The sequence below is a fragment of the Mirounga leonina genome, unplaced genomic scaffold (genome assembly GCF_011800145.1).
Source record: "Mirounga leonina isolate KUSES-001 unplaced genomic scaffold, KU_Mleo_1.0 Mir_107, whole genome shotgun sequence".
NCBI lineage: Eukaryota > Metazoa > Chordata > Mammalia > Carnivora > Phocidae > Mirounga > Mirounga leonina.
The window spans coordinates 1838781-1861103 of record NW_023270233.1 but is presented as its reverse complement, the minus strand read 5'-3'; the positions used below and the strand labels follow the sequence as shown (position 1 = coordinate 1861103).

Here is a 22323-nt window from a genome sequence, read left to right as displayed (position 1 = left end):
CTATCTATCTATCTATCTATCTATCTATCTATCTATCTATCTATCTAAATGGAAAATACCTGATAATCTTTGAAAATTTGTAAGTAGTTGATACTGGGTCTATATAATGAAATAAAAGATTTAAAATTGTGATGAGGCTATATTGTATAAATATCAAAGTACTTTATATTGAGTTTGAAAAATAAGAAATAACAGAAGAGTGTATATGATATGATCCATTTTTGTAATATAATTTGTAGAAATAATCACATATATATGTAGTATTCAGGGATAACCATAGAAATACCACTTTCAAATCTTTGGTGTATAAAACAGTATTCTATAAATATACAAGTTATATGTATGAAAGTACACAGACAAAAAAAGTCCAGTATGCCATTTACAGTTTATGCATAATTTTATATACCCACATGGTACAAATAAATTTTAGGCAAAAAAATAGCTACCTACGGTTTTACTATCTAGAGACAACCATGGTTATAAATTCATTCCACCAACCAGTAAGCACATGGAATCTGTGTCAAAGGACTAGAACTACAGTTAGTGACTAATTTTTCAGTCTGGTCCTAATTGATAGTGTAGAACTTTACCACTGCAGATCTGTTGCTAGATTATTATTAAGAATGACCGAAAGTAAAATACAGGTTGAAAGACAGACTGACACACCAGATACTGTTACCGGTGGGAGAATCTGCATTGTATGAATGGTCTTGGTTCTTGAATTCCGCAGGAAAGATTTACCTGAGGATCTGCACTTGAATAAAAACAGCCAGAAGGAAGGTAGCAAGCACAAAGCAGTTTATTAAAGACTGTACATCTCGAGATGGGAGAGCAGGCAGGCCCAAATGTGGCAACGACACCGGGGTGAGAGGTGTCTTGTCTTTCTATGTTTGCGTAGGTTATGAGTCATAGCTAGGGTGGTCTCTGACTGAGTTGTTTCCAATCATCTAAGGGACTCCTCCTGCCACTGGACGGAGGAGTTTGGGGTCCTACAAGGTTCTTGCTGGAACTGTCATGGCCACCTTCCCCCACAGGGGTGAGGGGGAGGGTGGTGGTGGGGATGTCAAAACCACAATGTAAACATCTTATAATGAAGCTATAGGTTACCTTGGAGCAGAGGTTGAAGAGGAGAGTGTGTGTTCTGCATCTGTGGCTCTTGGTCTGTCAGCCCCAGGGTGTTAGAAGTCCTAAGGCCAGGACGGTAGAAGCCCCAAAGTTAGGAAGTAGTGCCCTCAGGCTTACAATGTGTCACCTATTTATTATCATCTTTGCCTCCACTCAAGTCTGTCTGATAGCCTATTCTAGAAATATTACTGGCTCCATAATCTGGATAGCACATGGGGATCAATCTGAGCCAGTGTCCACTGACCCTTGGGCAAAACATTAGTCCCGTTGTACTATTGACATCTTGGATCAGACAACTCCTTGTTGCAGGGAGCTGTCTGTATCCTCTAGGATGCTTAGCAGCATCTCTGGCTTCTACCCAGTTGAGGCCAATAGCACCTTCACCCCAGTTATGATAACCAAAAACATCTCAAGAGATTGCCAAACGATGAGGTGTGGCAAGAGGGTAGGGGTGAAGTGAAACCAATCACAGTACCAGCCATTTTTTCTTGGGAAAGTTTGTCCTTTGACATTTTGGGTCCTTCCTAATTATTTTTATGTTAAAATACTCTTCTTTCAAAAAAAATTGATAGTGATAGTGGCTGGTAAGTTTTTTTGTGTTAAAGTTTTTCTCCTCACCCTTTTTGTTTTGTTTTGTTTTGAATGTGTATGGGGGGTGTGTTTGTGTGTTTTATGACCTTACTTGGTAAAATAGAATAATTTGCAACATATGTTCATCCCTCACTTTTTTTTTTTTTAATTTTGTAGGCCTGTACAATCCCCTCCTTAAGTACCTTTGGCAAAAAGCATTCTATCTCATCTTTCACTTTGAAAATGTTTCTAATTACTATAGATTTTCGTTGTGAGCTGTTTGAATTGAGGCTGCAGTAGACATGGTATATATCTTTCTGAAAGGTTCCTCCAAACACCCTGGAGTTTTACCTTGGAAAGCTTCACTCATTGAGGCCTTAATTTTATTATCTGTTTGTGCTCATCCGTAAGCACAGCTTTATCTATATCCTCAGTGCTAAATTAGGCTTAAGTGTCAGGTGCTGGCTCTTGAGCAGAGAATCTCATTTCTGGTTCATGAATGGAATTTTACACGGAAAAACCTTCTATTCTGCTAAGTGCCTTTCTAATCCAGATGTTTGCCTCTCCAAATTCACATTCAGAAGACAAGAAGAATTATGTTTTGTTTATTTAGTTTCAGTATGTGTTCTGACCATATGGATTTAATTTATACAAACTTAGTGGATTGTTAGTGCTGCTGATGTGGGATAGGTGTTACTGGTAACTGTGTTTTCATGGGTGCGGCAGCAAAGGAATGTTATACATGTTTTGAATCTCAGGCAGTAATTGTACCTGATTTTAACATAAATACCCATGTAAAATAATTTCTTTGGAACTGCATAAAAGGAATTAAATTGCCTGCAATGGATATGGAGGGAAGAGGCCTTTAATTGAGATCTGACAAGGTAATTTAGCAGGAGATTTCAGAATATATCAAGCCTTGTGATATTTGTTTGGAGAATTGTGAATACTATAGGCAGTGTTATGATGAGCTTAAATATATAAAAATGAGCTGGCTGTTTTTAGCACTTCAACTTGAATTCTTTGAGAACTGTTTGAATCGTTAGAATAACACACCAACATTGTGACTCTCTGGGAACACTCTTCTGTGTTTTCTCCTTTTTTTTCTTCATCATAAAATTAAAAAAAAAATTAAGCAAGAAAATGCAGACAATAAAGTTATGCTATAAATGAGGAGACAAATTATTCAAAACTCATTACGCCAATATGCTATAATCTATTCCAGGTGTAGTTGAACTGCACTTTGAAAATTACTATGATCAAAATGACCGGATGATAACTGGTTAAATTATACCAACATACACCAATTCTCAGTATGCTACACTGAAAACTCATGATGAGTCTAAAATGACTTGTTCAAAGTAGGGCAGCAAGTGAATGAGAGAAATCTATCTCAGTGCTTCTCTATCAGGTAACATTTCCTCTTCCTACCACTGTATCCATATGCCCCTTTCTCATTTATTTTCTCCAATGATTTATTTCGCCCTAACATAATCATTTTATTAATAATAAGTGAATAAAAATACAATGTCAAACTCTGGAAGTGAATATCTCATTTCATTCTCCTTTGACAAATCTCTTTAAACTCGTGTGTGTGTGTGTGTGTGTGTGTTCTTGTGAAATATCATAAGGCTCAATCTTGGAAAGAGAAATTAGTTTGAAAAATTCTTTTGTAAGTTCTTCAGAGTTGATTTTTCACATGTCGTCTCACTTTGTAAATTCACAAGGAAAGCTTTATCATTTTCCATTGGAAGAATTCTTGATAATTCTTATCTTGTCAGGAACGTCCAGGAAGTCTTAGCCTCTGGGGACCAATTCCTAATTACTGCCCCAGTATTCTGTCCTATAACATCCCAAGGAAGCTTAGTTGGATTGTTATACATCATATTAAGTAAGTAAATACATGTAAATAGGTAGATGGATGATAGATACATAACACTGAAACATGCCTTTGAAATTTGCATCTTACAAATTTTCTGAAACATTTTATTTTTATTTATTTATTTTTCTTTTTCAAGTTTTTATTTACATTCCAGTGAGTTTGCATACCTTGTCCTGTCTCTGGGAAAACAGTTCAGAATTCACTTGGAGATTTATTAAATTAATCTTTAGCTTAAGGAGGCTTAGGGAAAATAGAAATATGCAGTGTGTATACAAATAAAACATATTCAACCCATCAAGATGAATTGGAATTATTTTTCTAACAATGATCTTTTTTTCTTAATTCCAAAAATTATATTTAGAAAAAATTTTATTTAGGAAACATCTACTATAGGCACTACCCTTACAGACAATTACATTTATTTACTAAGTATGCCTGCATTTTTATAGGCAATTTAGAATTTTAGAAATCATTTACCAGTTTCTGGTAAATTTCCAGACATTGCAGACTTCAGGAGGATCTAAAACTAATACCATTGTAATAGAAGATCTATTCATGTGGGAATAGTTTATAATTGTGCAGTGTTTTATGTAACATTTGGACCAGGTACACTTTTGGAGCCTGTAAGGTGACATTTGGAAAGTAGATTTAATCTCTTCTAAAGACTCACTACCATTCCTAATGTCAATCAATTGGAGAAGTGGGTGCTCAGGGAGCTGGAATAGAAAAATCTTTTCTCTCTGGGACTTGGTCACTTATGGTTATATTTGGACACAACAATGTCCAGTTGAGTGCCTAAGTGGTCAGTAATAGATCCTAAAATTATTTCCACAATAGAGAGGGTAAACAATAATTAGGATACAATAATGAGCCAGGTTTTAGATGTTTCTTACCAATACCATATTACTCTGCATCTAACTGCCATTTTTCATCAGTAGCATTTTGTCTAATGCATTATATATATGGCCCAGTCTCATGTTAGCTGGCTGTGGTTAGTTAAGAGAAATTAATTATAGTACAGAGAATTTTCCATATAGTTTTCACCAAGTTTCTCATAATGTTTTTTTCTCCTAATGTTGACATCTTGCATAACTAAGGTCTATTTATCAAAACTAAGAAATGAACATTGGTATTATACTACTAACTAAACTATAGACTTCATCAATTTTTCCACAAATGTTCTTTTTTGTTCTATGATTAAAGCCAGGATCCAACATTCTATTTAGCTGTCACATTTCTTAGTCTCCTGTAAATCCTTCCTTGTTTTTCATCACCTTGATACTTTTGAAGAGTATCAGGTATTTTATAGAATATCCCTTGATTTAGATTTGTCTGGTGTTTTTTTCTCATGATTATTTTAAGGTTATGTATTTTCAGAGGAGATACCATAGAATTCATGTGTCCTCAGTCCATCATATCAGGAGGTACAAGATGTCAGTAGGTAACATTTCTGGGGATGTTGGCCTTTGTCACTTGGCTAAAGTGTTGGCTGCTTACTGGCTTTTTAACCATTGTAAAGTTACTATTATTTTGTCTTTGTAATTAATACATTTTGGGGAAAATGCTTTAAGACTATTCAAATCTTATTTCTTCTCAAATGTTTATCTACTACTTTTCATATGCATCGCTGAATCTTGCCACAGGTAGTATGTTGGTGTTTGCCTGACAGTAATTTTCTATTTTCTTTATTGCTTCTGCATTTATTAATTAGAACTAAAGGAGGAGCCATCTGTTCTTTCACATTATTTATTTATTCACTTATTTATTTCTATCATTATGGAGTCATGAATATTTATTGTAGTCCATGGATTTTAATCCTGTTTTGTTGACCAAATTGCCCCACCTTTTGTATTGGTTCTGATTTCTTTTCAACATGTCCTCACTGTTTTGTTTTGTTTTGTTTTGGTTTTGGTTTTATTTTGTTTTGAGAAATTGCTTACTTTTTGACATCATAAGATGATCCAAGCTCAACCAAATTGCCAACTCTTTTAGCTGAACCTTACCAATGTCCAATGGCATCATCTGCCCAAGAGAAGCAAGATTTTCATAGCATTTCTTCCAACAAGGATCTTTTCTTTCCCTAGACTTCAGGTTAGTTGGTTGTGTTATGATTTCTGAATAAGATGACCTTAACATTTCTCCTATTTTGAGTAAACTTTAGGTAGGTTTTTCCTGATTACAGATCACTGAATTCCCTTTTCTTAGAGCATTTACTTCAGTAAACTTGGAGTTGTAAATTCTTTCTGTGCCCCTTTGAGATGCAAATATTCTCCCAGCCTCTTGCCAGCATTTCAACCCAGGAATATTCTCAAGGATCTGGGAGCCACCCCTTTGAAGTGTAATAATTCAAGAAAGAGTGCCTCTATCTACCAGCTTCTATTAATAAGCACCATTAACACACACAGATGGCTTAATTACATTAATCAACCTCCCCCTTAATGTCGCCCAGTACTTTTCTTTTTTTATTATGTTATGTTAATCACCATATATTACATCATTAGTTTTTAATGTACTGTTCCATGATTCATTGTTTGCATATAACACCCAGTGCTCCATGCAGAACGTGCCCTCTTTAATACCCATCACCAGGCTAACCCATCCTCCCACCACCCTCCCCCTAGAACCCTCAGTTTGTTTCTCAGAGTCCATAGTCTCTCATGATTCATCTCCCCCTCTGATATCCCCCCCTTCATTTTTCCCTTCCTGCTATCTTCTTCTTTTTTTAACATATAATGTATTATTTATTTCAGAGGTACAGGTCTGTGATTCAACAGTCTTACACAATTCACAGCACTCACCATAGTACATACCCTCTCCAGTGTCTATCACCCAGTCACCCCATCCCTCCCACCCCCCACCACTCCAGCAACCCTCAGTTTGTTTCCTGAGATTAAGAATTCCTCATATCAAAAAAAAAAAAAAAAAGAATTTGTCATATCAGTGAAGTCATATGATACATGTCTTTCTCTGATTGACTTATTTTGCTCAGCATAATACCCCAGTACTTTTCTACTAACACAATTCAGTACTTAAAAAGTCAATTATCACCTTTTGTTTCAGCAGAATTGAGTTCAAACTCTCTCTCCTACACAGTAGTCTTGTATAAAAATTTTCCGTACGTGTTTAACTTGTCCAATGCAGTTTTTTATTGACACCTCTGATGGGTTAAAAAAAAAAGTCATGAACTTTTAGATTTTGTGACTTGCTGTTGTCTTCAATGTGGGAGCAATGCGCTCTCTAATTTTCTACATCATCAGATGAAAACCAGATAAATTATGATTTTGAGTTATTTTCATTCCTGCTTTGTAAAGTTCCTGTGTTACCCCCTAAACACTTTCACAAAATTTTCCATACACAAATATTATGTATGTGGATGATTTGTAAAGAGTTCAAAATGTTGAGTCACTACAATAGAGTGACTAGAAGTTTAGTCTCAACTGAAAGCAACAGATCAGGGAGGGCAAAAATGCAGAGCAGATACGAGGTCTATGGGAATATAAGCCCTTGGAAATTTATAGAGCTCTCACAGGAGGGAATTTGGTATTCTCAAGGATGTATGATAAGGAGTTTTACTCAATTTTATTTAAATTTCAAAATATGAAAATTTGTTAACTGTGGGTCTTAGATCACAAATGAATAGAAACACAGACAATTACCTGGTAATACACAAAAAAATATTTGTGGATTTAGTGGAAATAATATTTGTGGAAACATATATTTATGTATATATGTGTATATATATGTATATACACACACATATAGATATAGATATAGATATATTTACTTTTTAAAAGACCTAGCAAGTGGTAGATAAGGTATATATTATACAAAATTATAACTCTTTACTTTAGGGATTACGTAATCCGTACTCACTTAACAATAATCTAATGAGAATAGTTTTTCAATCTTTGCCATGTATATGTGATGACAGTTATTATCAGTGTATTGATGTAGATTACCAGTCATGGTACTATATTAAATCATAATAATGTAGGTTTACATGTGTAAACATAAGACAAGCAAATATCATGAATATTTGAAATTCTATACCACATTCCTCAGATTATTTTATAAAGAAAAATATTGTTAAAAAGATAGAATGAAAAAAAAAAAGATAGAATGAAATGTTCAAATCCACATAAACTATTGTAAGGGAAATCTATTGTTTATATTCAGTTATACATAAAATGCATGTATAAATTTTATAAAATTATATTTATTACAAAATTAAAATTAAGAAGAAACTAAACAAAGAAACAGTAGGGATGCAGAATTATTTTTCAAATTATACCTATTTTAGTGGTATACTATTCATATACCTTGTCAAGATTTTATCTTTAACAAAATATTTTAATTAGTTATAAATGAACACTAAATGTCACACCATCAAAGATATATGAAAATCATATTAAGTAAGACAGTTGACTTCCTAGAACTCTTACAGAACAACTTATTTTGGACCAAAATACACATTTTTGAACTTAAAAATAATTACCAGAATTAGTTTTCAAATTGTATCCCATGCATGCTAACTTACCAATCAAAATGTAATAACTCTAACTTGATATTTTCTGCACTGGAAAATTTTAAGCTCCTTGAGAGCAGGAACAGTGCCATATAACTCCACGATGCAGTAGAAGATCAGTAAATGCTGAATGATGATGTTTTAGGTGATTCATTGTCTATATTATGACCAAACACTATTGTACTATGTTGTAATACAGTGATAGGATGGAGGTGTTGCAATGTGAGCCAGGAAGCTTATTCATAAACTGAAAGACCCCCAGTTATCTGGGCTTTCTGTCTCCTTCTTGATAGATTTTCTTTTCCTTCCTTGGGGTCAGACTAGCCCATCTTTTGTCTACTTCCAGTTTACTGTAAACAGAGGTATGGAATTCAGGTAACCAAACCTATATTGTATGCAAAGTAAAAATGACTAGGCACTGAGTCACATCCTAAGGGTACTCTTGCGAGTAAAATGAATGGGCTTCTAGCGCTTGTTTCTCACAGCCTTTACAATATTTTCTTATTGAATTGTTTCTTTGTTTTACATAGCTATGTAGTTTTGAAACATGAGGATTTCTGTATTGTTATTCTTGGCAGCACCATAAGATAAAAGTATTTTACAAACCTGGAATGATAATCTAAAGAAAACACAATGCAATTGAATTTAGATTCATTTAGTCCTTGTAATATTTAAGTTAAAAAAAAAAAAAAGCAAATATACAGGACTATTTAAATCAGAATACTCATAAGCTTGCTAAAAGTATGTTCTTCCCTTTGTGATTGTCTGTTTAAGAAGACAGCTTATAATACCCCACCTGCTTTGGTGAGAAAGAAACCAGAGGAAAGATTTTAAAGGCTTGGTGTTAAACCTATAGCTAACATGTATATTGCAAGAAATACATGGCCATGCTAGGGTCACATCCATCAAAATGATTGGGATATTCATGTCAGGTTCTTGATACCTATTCCCACCAGCACCACTTTTTTGAGGCTCCATGCAGATCAACACCTATAAGTTAACAACTTTTCTTTTTAGAGAAAGGCTTATGCCACATTATCTATATTTCAATTATAACCATACACATGAAGATCTTGAATGAAGTAGTTTCCTATGGCCTTCAGCCACACTTATCTATGTGAGGATTACTTTTGCAGGTCATGAAGCTCATTCATTGTTCTGGTTTTTACCAGTAAAATTTGCCTGGACTACTTTATCTCTTAGTCCCAAAGAACCCAGCATTGAACCTTCAGATATATCTAAGGAGAAGCAGAAGCATCCCTGGTCAGGGATGTGGCAGATAGAATGGCATTTTGGGATAAGAGAGTAGACTGTATGGCCTTAAATCTCTAATGCCTCCACAAAACTAGAGCATAGAAAATATTTGGTTTCTCATTGTTTTTTGTTTTGAAAAAATTAAATACACAGAAAAACTTAAATGTACCAGTACAGCATACACCCATATTCCCATGACCTAGATATAGCAGTTAAAAAAAAAAAAAAAAAAGATTTATTTATTTATTTGAGAGAGAGTGGGGGAGGGGAGGGAGAGAATCTTCAAGCTGACTCCCCACTGAGTGCAGAGCCCAAGGTGTGGGGCTTGATCCCACAACCCATGAGATCATGACCTGAGCTGAAACCGACAGAGCGACTCAGGCACCTCCTAGACTTAGCAGTTTTAACATACTGCCAGAGCCATATTTGCTTTTTTTTTTTTTTCTGAACTACTTCAAAGTAATTTGCAACATCTGAAGAAAATTAACAGTCACTTCCTAATGTTGTCTAATACCCAGTTTATATTCAAATTTCTCCAGTTGGCTCCCAAAAGAGCATTAATGTTTTCCTAGAACAAGGACACACATTTGATTCACAAATAAATATTGCTATTTTTTTATTTATTTATTTTTTATTTATCTTATTATTATTATTTTTAAAGATTTTATTTATTTATTTGACAGAGAGAGACACAGCGAGAGAGGGAACACAAGCAGGGGGAGTGGGAGAAGGAGAAGCAGGCTCCCCGCAGAGCAGGGAGCCCGATGCAGGACTCGATCCCAGGACCCTGGGATCATGACCTGAGCTGAAGGCAGTCGCTTAACCAACTGAGCCACCCAGGTGTCCTCTATTTTTTTTAAATTAGAAATAACCCTAGTGCTAAAAACTGCCTTGCAAATGAAACCATAAATAGGGAGATATGATGAGGAAAAAAAGAAAAGAAAAGAAAACATTGGGGAGGGTTTCATTTATAGGAGGCAGACGTGTGTTCCCTATCGGCCTGATTTCCATGGTTGTTAATGGAGGATATTGATAATATCTACCTTAACTAGTATTATGTAATTAGGATAGCTTTTCAAAAGTATTTAGCAAAGTGATTGGCACAGCAGAAGCATAAATAAATGTTAATCATCCCTATTCTTATTATCTTTAGAACACGATCAGTTAAGTAAGTCTGATAATATAATAGTTAATTGTTTTGACCCAGCCCCCAAAGTCTATACAGTTTTATAATAAAATGAGATAGTTTTACACCTAAGGGATCTGTTAGTGTAACTTAGGAGGTTTCAAGAATGTTATTTTTGACAGATGAGGAAACTGAGAGCTTTTTAAAGCTAATACGTTTGTAAATTCAATTTCAAGAACTATGCATAAAAATGTAAAAATGTGTATCAGTCCTGAAAGCAAAGTCCAATGCCAGTCCCTAAAAATCATTTTAAAATATGATGGGAGACTTTTCTTAATGAATTCTCAGGAATATGTTTGAAATCACAATTTAGTACGCTGAAAATACCAATGCATAAACCTTTATCATCAATTTGTTCTCCAAATTTTAATGAAGTTGAATTTCTGCCAGCAGTACTTCAGGTTTTCTAAACTCCAGCAAAATGTTATACTAGTTATATTTCTTTTTTTTTATTATGTTATGTTAATCACCATACATTACATCATTAGTTTTTGATGTAGTGTTCCATGATTCATTGTTTGCGTATAACACCCAGTGCTCCATGCAGTAGTATGTGCCCTCTTTAATACCCATCACCGGGCTAACATATTAAAACACACACATTTCCCAAATGCCTTTGGGCTTATTAAAACACACACACACAAATGCACATAAATGCTGCTATTAAGTTTGATAAACTCTGTAGGTAAGAATGACAACACATGGATTTAAAGACCAAATCTGCCACTAACCAGCTGGATAATATTTTTCAAGTCATTTCTCTTTCCTGGGATTCAGTTTCCTTTTCTGCAAAATAAGCAGTTTGGATGCTGGAACTTCTGAGAATAGGAGAATTATAATGACTCTATATTTCTATATGGTTTGTTGCTTATGGCATATATTTACTCAATATAATTTACTTGATTCCTGCGTAAGCTCTGTGAGGTAGCTAGGTGAATATTTTTAACTGTCCTCCCCCACAATATTGTGGAAGTTTGGGAGGCCAAATGAAGGCATATATATACATCAATCATAAGTACCACTTACCTAAGTCCCTACTATATTCCAGGTATCATTACTTACAGACATAATTGTAATTGTCAGAAAATCTATAATAAGTTTATCATCATTTTAACATGTGATAAAATTGGGGTTGAGGATGGTTAATTTACTTGCTACAAAGCTAGTGCTTGGCAGAGTGGGAACTTTGACAGAGGCCTGTGTGACAATTTTTTTTTGCATTTTTCCTATCATAACACCTTCTTTCTTTTCTCTTTGTCTTTTCTAAGAGATAATGAAAATCATGGAAAGTGTTTAAGAAATAACATAAGCATATTAATATTTTAAGTAGTAGTAATGAGCATAATGAAATAAAAAGGAGATGCAAAGAAGGTAAGATCAATTGTGCTTTTAATACAGTCATAGAGAAATCATAAGGACCCAAGTTTGAGAGTGGACAGGAAAAATGTACAGGAGAAAGTAATTTCTACCTTTAGAGACAGAAGCTTGAAAAGTGTGTAAATGTAGATGACAAAGAAAATGTAAGACCAATGCTATAAAATTTTAATCCCACAAGCCTATTCTTTATCTCGCTCCTATTTCTATTACCAACTATAAACATTTATCATATATATGTCCTACTTTCAGGAAACTTACATTCTAGGGGAAGGAGACCAATTAAACACAAATAAACATATATGTAGGTATGTATATTAGGGAGAGAGAGACCACTATTATTCTGAAAGGTGATTCTGCTTTCAAAGACCTTTCTTCTAGTAAGATAAGATATACATATTCACAAATAATTAGACTATAAGAGAGAATTATATGAATATCTTGAAGGGAGAACTGATAACATGTTCTGAAATTTTTAAAAGAATAATTATATACAGCTGGAGAAAAAGGAGGATGGACTATACAGATTTGGCTTGAAAATAGAATTAAGTTTGGGCCAACAAAGATGGGGAGAGGAAAGATGAGTAAAATCACTAATGGGTAATATCTCAAGATATTTACCTGCAACAGCAAATAGTTTAGTTTAGCTTGAGGGCACAGTGTATGAGAGGAAGTAAGATAAAATGACATTGAAACGCAGTTAGGGGCAAAGATAATGGTGATCCCTGAGACCCAGTAATCTTACTCCTCGATATATACTCAGGAAAAGTGCACCAATATGTCCACCAAAAGAAAAATACAAGAATATCAACAGCAAAAAATGGAATATTTCCCAAAAATTCATTAATAGAAACACATGAATAGATGGTGTACATTTGCACAGTGGAATTCTTGTGTGTAGAGCAAGGAGAATAAGCATACTCTAACTCCATGCATCGTGATAGATGTATTTCAAATACATATTCAACATAAAAGCCAGATACAAGAATACATATACCATCATTTCATTTTTATAAAGTTCAAAACAGGAAAATTTATAGTTTTTGAAATCAAGAAAGTGACCATATTTTAGAGATAGTGACTAGAATAGGTTCCAGGGAGGCTTCAGGAGAAACCTTTGGTTTCTCGATTTGGGTGCTAAGTACAAGGATGCACTCAGTTTGTGAAAATAGTTCCAGATGCACATTTATGACTTGGGCATTTTTCTATATGAATTTTCTACTTTAGTGAAAGAAATTAAAATACGGTATTTGAGGAATTAATATTCTTTATTCAGTAAGGTGACAATAGAAGCTGTTGTTTTTAGCTGAAGAATCACACAATTCTATTAAAATCAGAAAGATTGGATCAAGTGGTAAGACAAAAGAATTGAAAATGAAAGAGAAAATTGACCCGAACTTGTATAGTTGTAGTACTGGGAAAACAGACAAGGAGACAGAAGTGATAAAAGTACTGGAGATGAAATGGACCAACTTTCTGTCTGCCTAACAGAATCAGATACATGAAGAAAGGGAAAAATTTTTTAAAAGAGATTCAGGACTGGGTGGCAGGCAGTTCTACTGAGACACACAAAAATCAAGAGGGTAAAGGATTTGGCAAATGTTGGCCAACTACAGTCAAATCTGGTCCATCAACTATTTTTGTACAACCCATGAGCTAAGAATGGTTTTTACATTTTTAAGTGGTTGAAAAAAAATCAGAATAGGTGTAATCAGAATAATACTTAAGACACATGAAAATTATATGAAATTGAAATTTCAATGTCCATACAAATTTTTTTGGAATACAACCACACTCCTTTTTTGCATGATGTCTATGGATGCTCTCGTATTACAAGAGCAGCAGAATTGAGTATTGTCGTAGAGTGCTATGGTATGGCCTGCAAAGCAGAAATTATTTACTACCTTGCCCTTTACAAAAATTTCTGCCAACCCCTGCTTTAGAGCTAAAATTATAAATTATATATACGTCATATTATATATAAGTGTGTGTGTAGATATTAAGATAGATAGGTAGATAGATAGATAGATGATAGATAGATAGATAGATAGATAGATACTTGAAAATGCCTAATATGGTAATGGGCGAATACAACGTTTGTTGAAAAAGGAGAATAACATTAGAAATAGAATTCTGAGGATCACTGTACAGAGTGAAGAACTGAGTCTGTTATTGTAAGTCACCAGCTAGCATTTTAAAAAAACTAAAGAAAATAAAAAGTGCTTCATACACATTCATTCGTTTGATCTCTAAGACAACCTGTGAGGTGAATATCATTGTCTCTAGTTTACAGATAAGGACACAGATTCTAGAATATATGTGGCTATACTTCAGAGAATAATTGCATTCAAGAGTAGAAGGTGACGGAAGTACCATTGAGTAGAATGGGAATATTTTGGTATATTGTGGGCAATATTGCTCATGTTTGTTGACATAGTAATAGGACAAAAATTCCAGAGCCAGAATTTCTAAGTTTCCATACTGGCTCTACCACTTACTACACTATAATCTTGAGTTCATAACTTAACCTTTGGCACATTCAGTTTCATAATATACTAAAATTAGGATAATAGTATAGTTACCTCATAGGGCTGCGATGAAGAGTGAAGTTAAATATATGTAAGGTGCCTGGAAGAGTGTCTGGCATATCTAAATGTTAGCTATTTTTGTCTTTGGCAAAAGATTCCAAAAATCAGTTGACACACAATATAATCTCATTTGGTTGGCAGAATTCAAAAAGCCTTTGATAGCTATTTATATTACAGTTGTACTCTATAGATTTGAGCAGGAATGGAGAAATACCGCCAGCCTGCAATAACATCAGAAATCCCACTTATCTCATTTGTGTTAAGCTTTGTTTCTTTGCTTACCCTGCACACAATTAGCCAATAAGGAATTTTTGCTCAGAATTCCGAAATAGGAAGTGTTCTCTTAAGTCTTATTTTGAAATGTTCATAGTGATTCCAATTGATTAATAGCATATAATAAATCATTCACAGAAGCACTAAAAATCTTCAGGAAAGGCATCAGTCATTTAATCCTTTTATGATGTTGTTGTTCCTCCTGTGGGAGAGTCAGAATTCACTAGAACTTTCGATTTTATTGATTATTGCCCAACTTTTGGCCCTTATCCTATCAGAAGTAAACATCTGGTGATTATAATTCACCATGTGAGTTGAGATGTTATTAAGGAAATCGAGTGCAACCGATGAGACTCCTGTGAGTGACAGGGTTAGCCTCAGTGCTATGAAATAATCCACTCTGGTCCCTGCATGGCAGCTGGGTAGCTGCTGCAATTACTGTCATTTTATGTCTGGAGAAACTTAGACAAGAAGGTTAAGGGCTTTCTTAAGGTCATATTGGAAATCAGTGGCATTCCAAGGAACAGAATTTAGAATACACTTAACCAGATCACCTCTTGAATAGTTTTAACGTTTTTTTTTTTTAATGAAGATAGTGAATAATTTTCCATAATATACCAATGTACACTTCAATATTATTTATTAGATCCTGATTCATGGATTTATTACCTCTGAGACAAAGACCGTAAAAAGAGGTCCCAGTTGAATCTCCCTACATCTATTATTATTTGAAAGTTTAAACACTTTTTTTAATTGAAAATGGAAAGAATGGTAATGACCAGTAGTCAAGATGGAGAAAATTCATTTCGATTTTTGAGCTACCTTAATGGGTTAGTAGCTTATAATTTACTTAATGTGCTTGCATACTATTGATTTCAGACATAAGTGAGCTGTGTCTTCATTTATGTGCCTTGCTATATGCCAGCAGCAGTAAAAGTTGCTTTTCTTTTAGTAGGCCACATTGCCTGGGAAAGGAAATTACAAATGATTCAGATTCCAAGGAAGAGACACCTGTATAGCTCATCAATTAAAAGCCCATTCTCACTGCTTAATTTAATTCCTCAAATAAAATAATGCAAAAAATAAAAATTTTAAGTGCTAGATATGGGAATTTATTTTGACAATTTTCTTACTGAATAGGAAATAGCTATCATTTATTGAACATTCACTGTATGTCAAACATTATGCTAAGGAATTTAGAGGAAGCTTCAACTTGGAAAGCCTCATTGTTTATTTTCATGACTAGCTTAGAACTGAACCATGGATAATTAATGCTGAGATTTCACAGACACCAAGTTATTTTAGACCCTGAGTTAGTCTTATAATAAATAGATAATAAATGACAGATACTTGATATTGGTTTAATTTTCATTTTTTGTTGGATTTTCCATTGAACATTTTTGTAATTCCTTCGTTCATATATTTAAGCTTTTTTGCTCTTGTACACTATTGATTCAATAAAGTGTATTTCAACTATTTGAGCCTTTTGTCCAGAATATTTCAAAGCTTTTTTCCTTATTTCCCAGTATATGGATGTCTTAGGAACTAGTATCTGGAAATATATAGGCATTGTAGGTATCACAGATTTGGTATGAATAATCTAATAAGTAAAATTTGCTTAAATGATTTATCATTTTAACTACTTCCTCTGAGGCCCATGTACTCATTCTATTAGAACGTATGTGGATTTTTTTGGAGAATATGATTGCACAGGCTGTTGCATGAAATTTTATGGCCTTGATATTATCAAATCACTTTTTTTTTACTTCAAGATTCTTCATTTGACAAAAACTTATAAGTCCCAGGTGCTAATGCTGTGAATATGGTGGTTTAGATGGTTTTCTACCCTTCCCACATTTCAAATTGCAAGTGGAAGACGCAAGTTGCATCCTGTTCAAAATTTGACATGTCCAAAGAATAATACTAAGCCAACCCAGCAAGTTAACTGTGCATGGGAGAAGAGTACCTCAAAACTCAGGATGCTAATTAGTGAGGGCTTGCCTTAATAAACCTTGCCCATAACATTTTTACTCTTCCCTCAAAATAGTTTGCATACACATACACACTTGAATGTGTTTATATGTACAGAATACCCATATACATCCTTATGATTTATTTTATTTTATTTTATTTTTTAAGATTTTATTTGTTTATTAGACAGAGAGAGAGAGCACAAGCAGGGGGAGCAGCAGGCAGAGGGAGATCCCAGGGGCTCGATCCCAGGACCTTGGGATCATGACCTGAGCTGAAGGCAGCCACTTAACCGACTGAGCCACCCAGGCGCCCCTACAAACTTATGATTTTAAAATGTGCTTATCTAATACATATGATTTATAAATGTATACTACTATTGTTTACCAATATATATTCAGTGTTTGTGTAAGGATCTGTCTGAATGTATATACATACATGGATAAATCAACATTATAATGTCAATAGACATTTCCAGATAGTTTTGTTATACTTCTACTTTTTGAAGCATATTATTGGTACCATTAAATAAGGTATATGTTTTTCTAATATATGAGATGCATTATATTAAGCCTGAATTAATTTAAAATTGTATTGCATTAGAAATTTGAGAAGTCTCACATTTATATTAAGGAGTAGAATTAAGTATATCAGATACTAAATTATACATTGTTATTCTCAAATTTAACATTATAGTTCTAGAGAAAACATTTATAATTTAATAGATTTTTCATAGGAAAAATTAAGCCTAGAAAGTTTTGATTATATGATTTTAAAAAACCATGATATGTCTCTGTTTTTAAATGAACAAGTTTAAGAATATCCTGTAATGACCACTCCTTCCTAAAATGCTTTTTGACATAGTGGAATGATTATAAATCTACTTATCACATGTTTTAGGCTAAGATGACTCAATTGCCTGAGGCAGAAAAGGAAAAGATTGCTGAGCAAGTTGCTGATTTCAAGAAAGTAAAGAGTAAACTGGATGCTGAGATTGAGATATGGGATGATACCAGCAATGATATCATTGTTCTGGCCAAGAAGATGTGTATGATTATGATGGAGATGACAGACTTTACAAGGTAATTATGTGCAAAATGATGCATAACATTTATAATGGGTAGAAACATTTGTCACAGTAATGAAACCTAAGTTTCTCTAAGTAGCAGATGCTAAAAACTAAACGGTGGGAGAAACACAAATAATATAGAATTAGAAAGTTGTAGGTGTATAATTCTAGAGGTTTTGGTAAATAAATATGGCAAAGTTTCTCATAAATGGCCAAAAAATGATTTTAGAAATCTCCTTTATACCCTGTCACCTTAGGAATCTTTTTTGTTTCATATTAGCATATTATTTTACAAAGAAATTGATAAGTCAAATTATGATTTCGGTTGGAACTATCTGAATACTTGATTTCCATAGCTACATAATTTTAGTTGTAATGATTTATGTGTCATCAAGGTTCATATCTTTTGCTACTGAGCTCTCAAGCAAATATATTTTGAATCACAGTGACTTAATGATATAATGAAAGAATCATACATTATGTGTAAATTCCAGAAACAATAAAATGTTTATTATAGCTTCAAAATATTATCTTATAGAGCTAGCCAAAGAGCAGTACAATAATATAGTTCTTGCCCTATCAGTTACTAAAATATACAAAACTACAATAATTAAGGTAATTTAGTGTTGGTATAATTTTAAAAGACACAGAGCAGAAGAATACTCTGAAGCAGACCTGGTAGACTTAGAAAAACATTCTTTTATATCACCATACATTATACACAAATATAAATTTTAGGTTGAGTAATAAATGTAAGTTTAAAATCATAACAAGTGGAAAAATGTACACAAATCTTTTCTTTATATTAAGATTGAGAAAGGCTTTCTAAGCATTGGAGAAAAAGGAAGAATTTATAAAAAAGGATTATTAAAGTGAACTACATTAAAAATTAAGTTCTGTAGATCAATAGAATATCCTAAACAATATCAAAATGTAAATGGATAATTGGGTAAACATTTGTAATAAAAATAACAAAAACATGATGTCATTTATATGTAAAGAATACCTAAAGACATTATGAAGAATAAAAAAACAAATATCCTAGAATGGACAAAAGACATGAGCAGATAATTCATCAATTTCTTCCCATAAAACTATGACCCATAAATCTGTGAATAATATTAAACCTAAAATAATTTAAAATAAAGTAACTTTTAAATTTATAAAATCGGACAAACTTTTAAGATAGGTTTGTTATAGGAAGGTATCGTGATGAATGTTCATTGCAGCATTATTCCCAATAGCCAAGATATGGAAACAATGTTGGTGTTCCTCAAAAGAAGAATGAATAAAGAAAATGTTGTGTGTATATATATATATATGTATATATATGATGGAATATTTTTTATGTGGAATCTTTTTTTTTTTTTTTTTTTTTTTGGCTGGGTGATAGACATTGGGGAGGGTATGTGCTATGGTGAGAGCTGTGAATTGTGTTAAGACTGATGAATCACAGACCTGTACCTCTGAAACAAATTTTATGTGGAATCTTAAAAAGAAATCAAAATCATAGAAACAGAGTAGAATGGTGGGGAATGAGGGGTAGAGGAAATGGGGAGATGTTGGTCAAAGAGCACACACTTTCAGTTATAAAATGAATAAGCTTTGAGTATCTAATATATAGTATGGTGACTATTGTTAATACTGTATTGTATATTTGAAATTGGCTGAGAGTAAATCTTAAGCATTCTCATGCACACATACAAAAAAGATAACTATGTAAACTGATGGATGTATTAATTCACTTGATTGTGGTAATCATTTCATGATATAAAAATATATCAAATCCCCACCCTGTACACTTTAAATATATTACAGTTGTATTTTTCAATTATGCCTCAATAAAGCTGGGGGGGGAAAGAAGATAATCAAAACAATTCAACTGATGAGACCCTTATGTCTAAAAAAACAAATACAAAACAGAAAAATAAAACTGTAATGCAACACACCAAATTGAAATAAATTTCAAAAAATACCATATGATGCAGTAATTTCACTACTGGGTATTTACCCAAAGAAAATGAAAACACTAATTCAAAAAGATATATGTACCCCAGTGTTTATTGCAGCATTATTTACAATAGCCAAGATAGGAGACAACTCAAGTGTCTATTCATAGATGAATGGATAAGAAGATGTGGTATATATGCACAATGGAAAATTGCACAGCTATAAAAAAAAAGAATAAGATCTTGCCATTTTCAACAACATGGATGGACCTAGGTGGTATTTATGCTAAGTAAAATAGATTGAGAAAGACAAGATACCATATGATTTTACTCATATGTGGAATCTAAAAACCAAAACAAATAAAGAAACAAAAAGCAAAATCAGACTTATAAATACATAGAACAAACTGATGGTTGCTGGTAGAAAGGGAGTGGAGAGATGGGCAAAATTGGTGAAGGGGAGTGCGAGATACAGGCTTCCAGTTACGGAATGAATAAGTCATGGGAATGAAAGGCACAGCATAGGAGATACAGTCAATGGTATTGTAATAGTGTTGTATGGTAATGGATGGTAGCTAAATGAGCATAGAGAAATGTATAGAGAAGTTCAGTTACCATGCTGTATGCCTGAAGCTAATTTTGTGCCAACTATATTCAAATAATAAAAAGTTGGAGATGTTTATTTTTAAAATCCGGACTCAAAATCAAAAACTAAGGAATGAAAAAAATAAAGAGATGAGGAATGTAACAAGTTCATCAAAATTGAAGAATAAAAAATTTCAAAAATCACAAATTATAAATCCAAAGGAAAATAGATTCAAATAAAAATTCCATAAGGAGCTTTGAGAACAAGCAGGAGATTAACTAAGAGACAGTGATGAGATAAAAATAAAGAAAGAAGAAAAGAGAAAAAAAGACCTTGAAAGAGAGAGGAGGCAAAGAGGCTCCAGTACACATATCCTCGGACCCTTTGGAGAATAATTTAAGAAATAATAAAACAACCAATATTTAAAAGTATAAATAAAAAATATTCTCATATGTAAGACTAAATTTAAATTTATGTATTGAAAGGTGTTACCATATACCGAGGAATTTCGCCCAGACAACAATAAACATACACATATTTTCCTCATATATAAAAAATATTAATATATTATACCTATTATAAATAACACCCACTATGTGTATGTATACATACACATATATATGAAAGGGAGAAGAGAGAGCAAAGTGAAACTAACTAAATTGTAACAATTTATGAAAAGCAATCCTTACCTCCACAAAGGAGAAGCAGGTATTTTAACCTTGTATGATTTCATTTCTTGTGATTATCTCCATACCTCTAAGCAATATACTTTCTTCTCTAAGATATAATTTATTGGTTTTTCCTACAAATGAGAATTTAGATAACTTATAAGACTGTTCATCTTCTTTTCTCCCTCTCCTTTCCTTAGTTTGATGAATTTATATATTTTCATTGTTTATATTTACAGTCCTTGATAATATTATTTTATTCATAACTGTTTTTTTGTTATTATGTGTAAGTTATATCTCAACTTCCAACTATGTATGATGAAGAGATTCCTACTTTCACTCTTCTGCCTCCAACTGCTCCGTTCTGTATCTCATTCATAACCCAACTTCTTTCCACTACATCTTTTACATTAAGATAGGCAATATTTACATTCTTTTCAACAATTAAATCCCCCATGCTTATGTTATAGGTTGATTCTGAAAATAAGGATTAATAAATAATATTTTATTATGGCACTGATACAATTAACCTCAATAGGAAACATGCATGAAAGAAACATTTCCTGTAAAGAATTGAATTATAGTTTAGACATGGTTTAAAGTGTCCATAGATTTATATGGAAAACAGCACATTACGGAAAGAAATCTAAACTAAGAGCTGTTTTAATATCAGCTGATAAGTAGGGCAATGAGAAGTCTCTTAATTCTGTAATGTAAATATTTGGATATATATATATATATATATATATTTATAGGCAGAATGTGGAACTAGAAGGATAAACAATGAAGGACAAAGCCACGAGAAGCAAAATTCCAAGAAGTGGGCAGAGGAAATAGAATTCCATAAAAACAGAGCACTCAAGTGATTATAAGAACATTTGTAACATGAGAAGAAAGATTCTGGGCCATAGTTAAGGGAGTTTCAGTGAATGATCAATGAGTTGTTTTATTTGAGGAAATTTTAGTTAAAATGATGATTGAAGGGGCACCTGCGTGGCTCAGTTGGTTAAGCGTTTGCCTTTGATTCAGGTCATGATCCCAGGGTCCTGGATCAGCCCCATGGGCGGGGGGGGCTCCCTGCTCAGAGGGGAGTCTGCTTCTCCCTCTCCCTCTCCCCCCCACATTGTGCTCTCTCTCTCTCTCACACAAATAAAATCTTTAAAAAAAAATGAAGATTGAAAAGATAGTGTAATTTTGGCAGTTCTCAATTTGTGGGTACTTTTGTTTGAGTAGCTTCACTAAATGGCGAAAGAGAAAAACAGTCGTTAAAAGAGGTAGATGGGAGACTAGCTGATAAGAAAAT

General features: G+C 33.3%; 1 protein-coding gene across 1 annotated transcript in view; it reads left to right on the top strand.

Annotated features, from left to right (window-relative positions):
* LOC118018595 (catenin alpha-3-like) overlaps positions 1-22323 on the top strand; it is a 1827095-nt gene that overhangs the window by 1659399 nt on the left and 145373 nt on the right. Inside the window, exon 16 of the mRNA XM_035017231.1 lies at positions 17649-17830. Coding sequence (XP_034873122.1) covers positions 17649-17830 — 182 coding nt within the window. The remainder of the gene's footprint in view (positions 1-17648; positions 17831-22323) is intronic.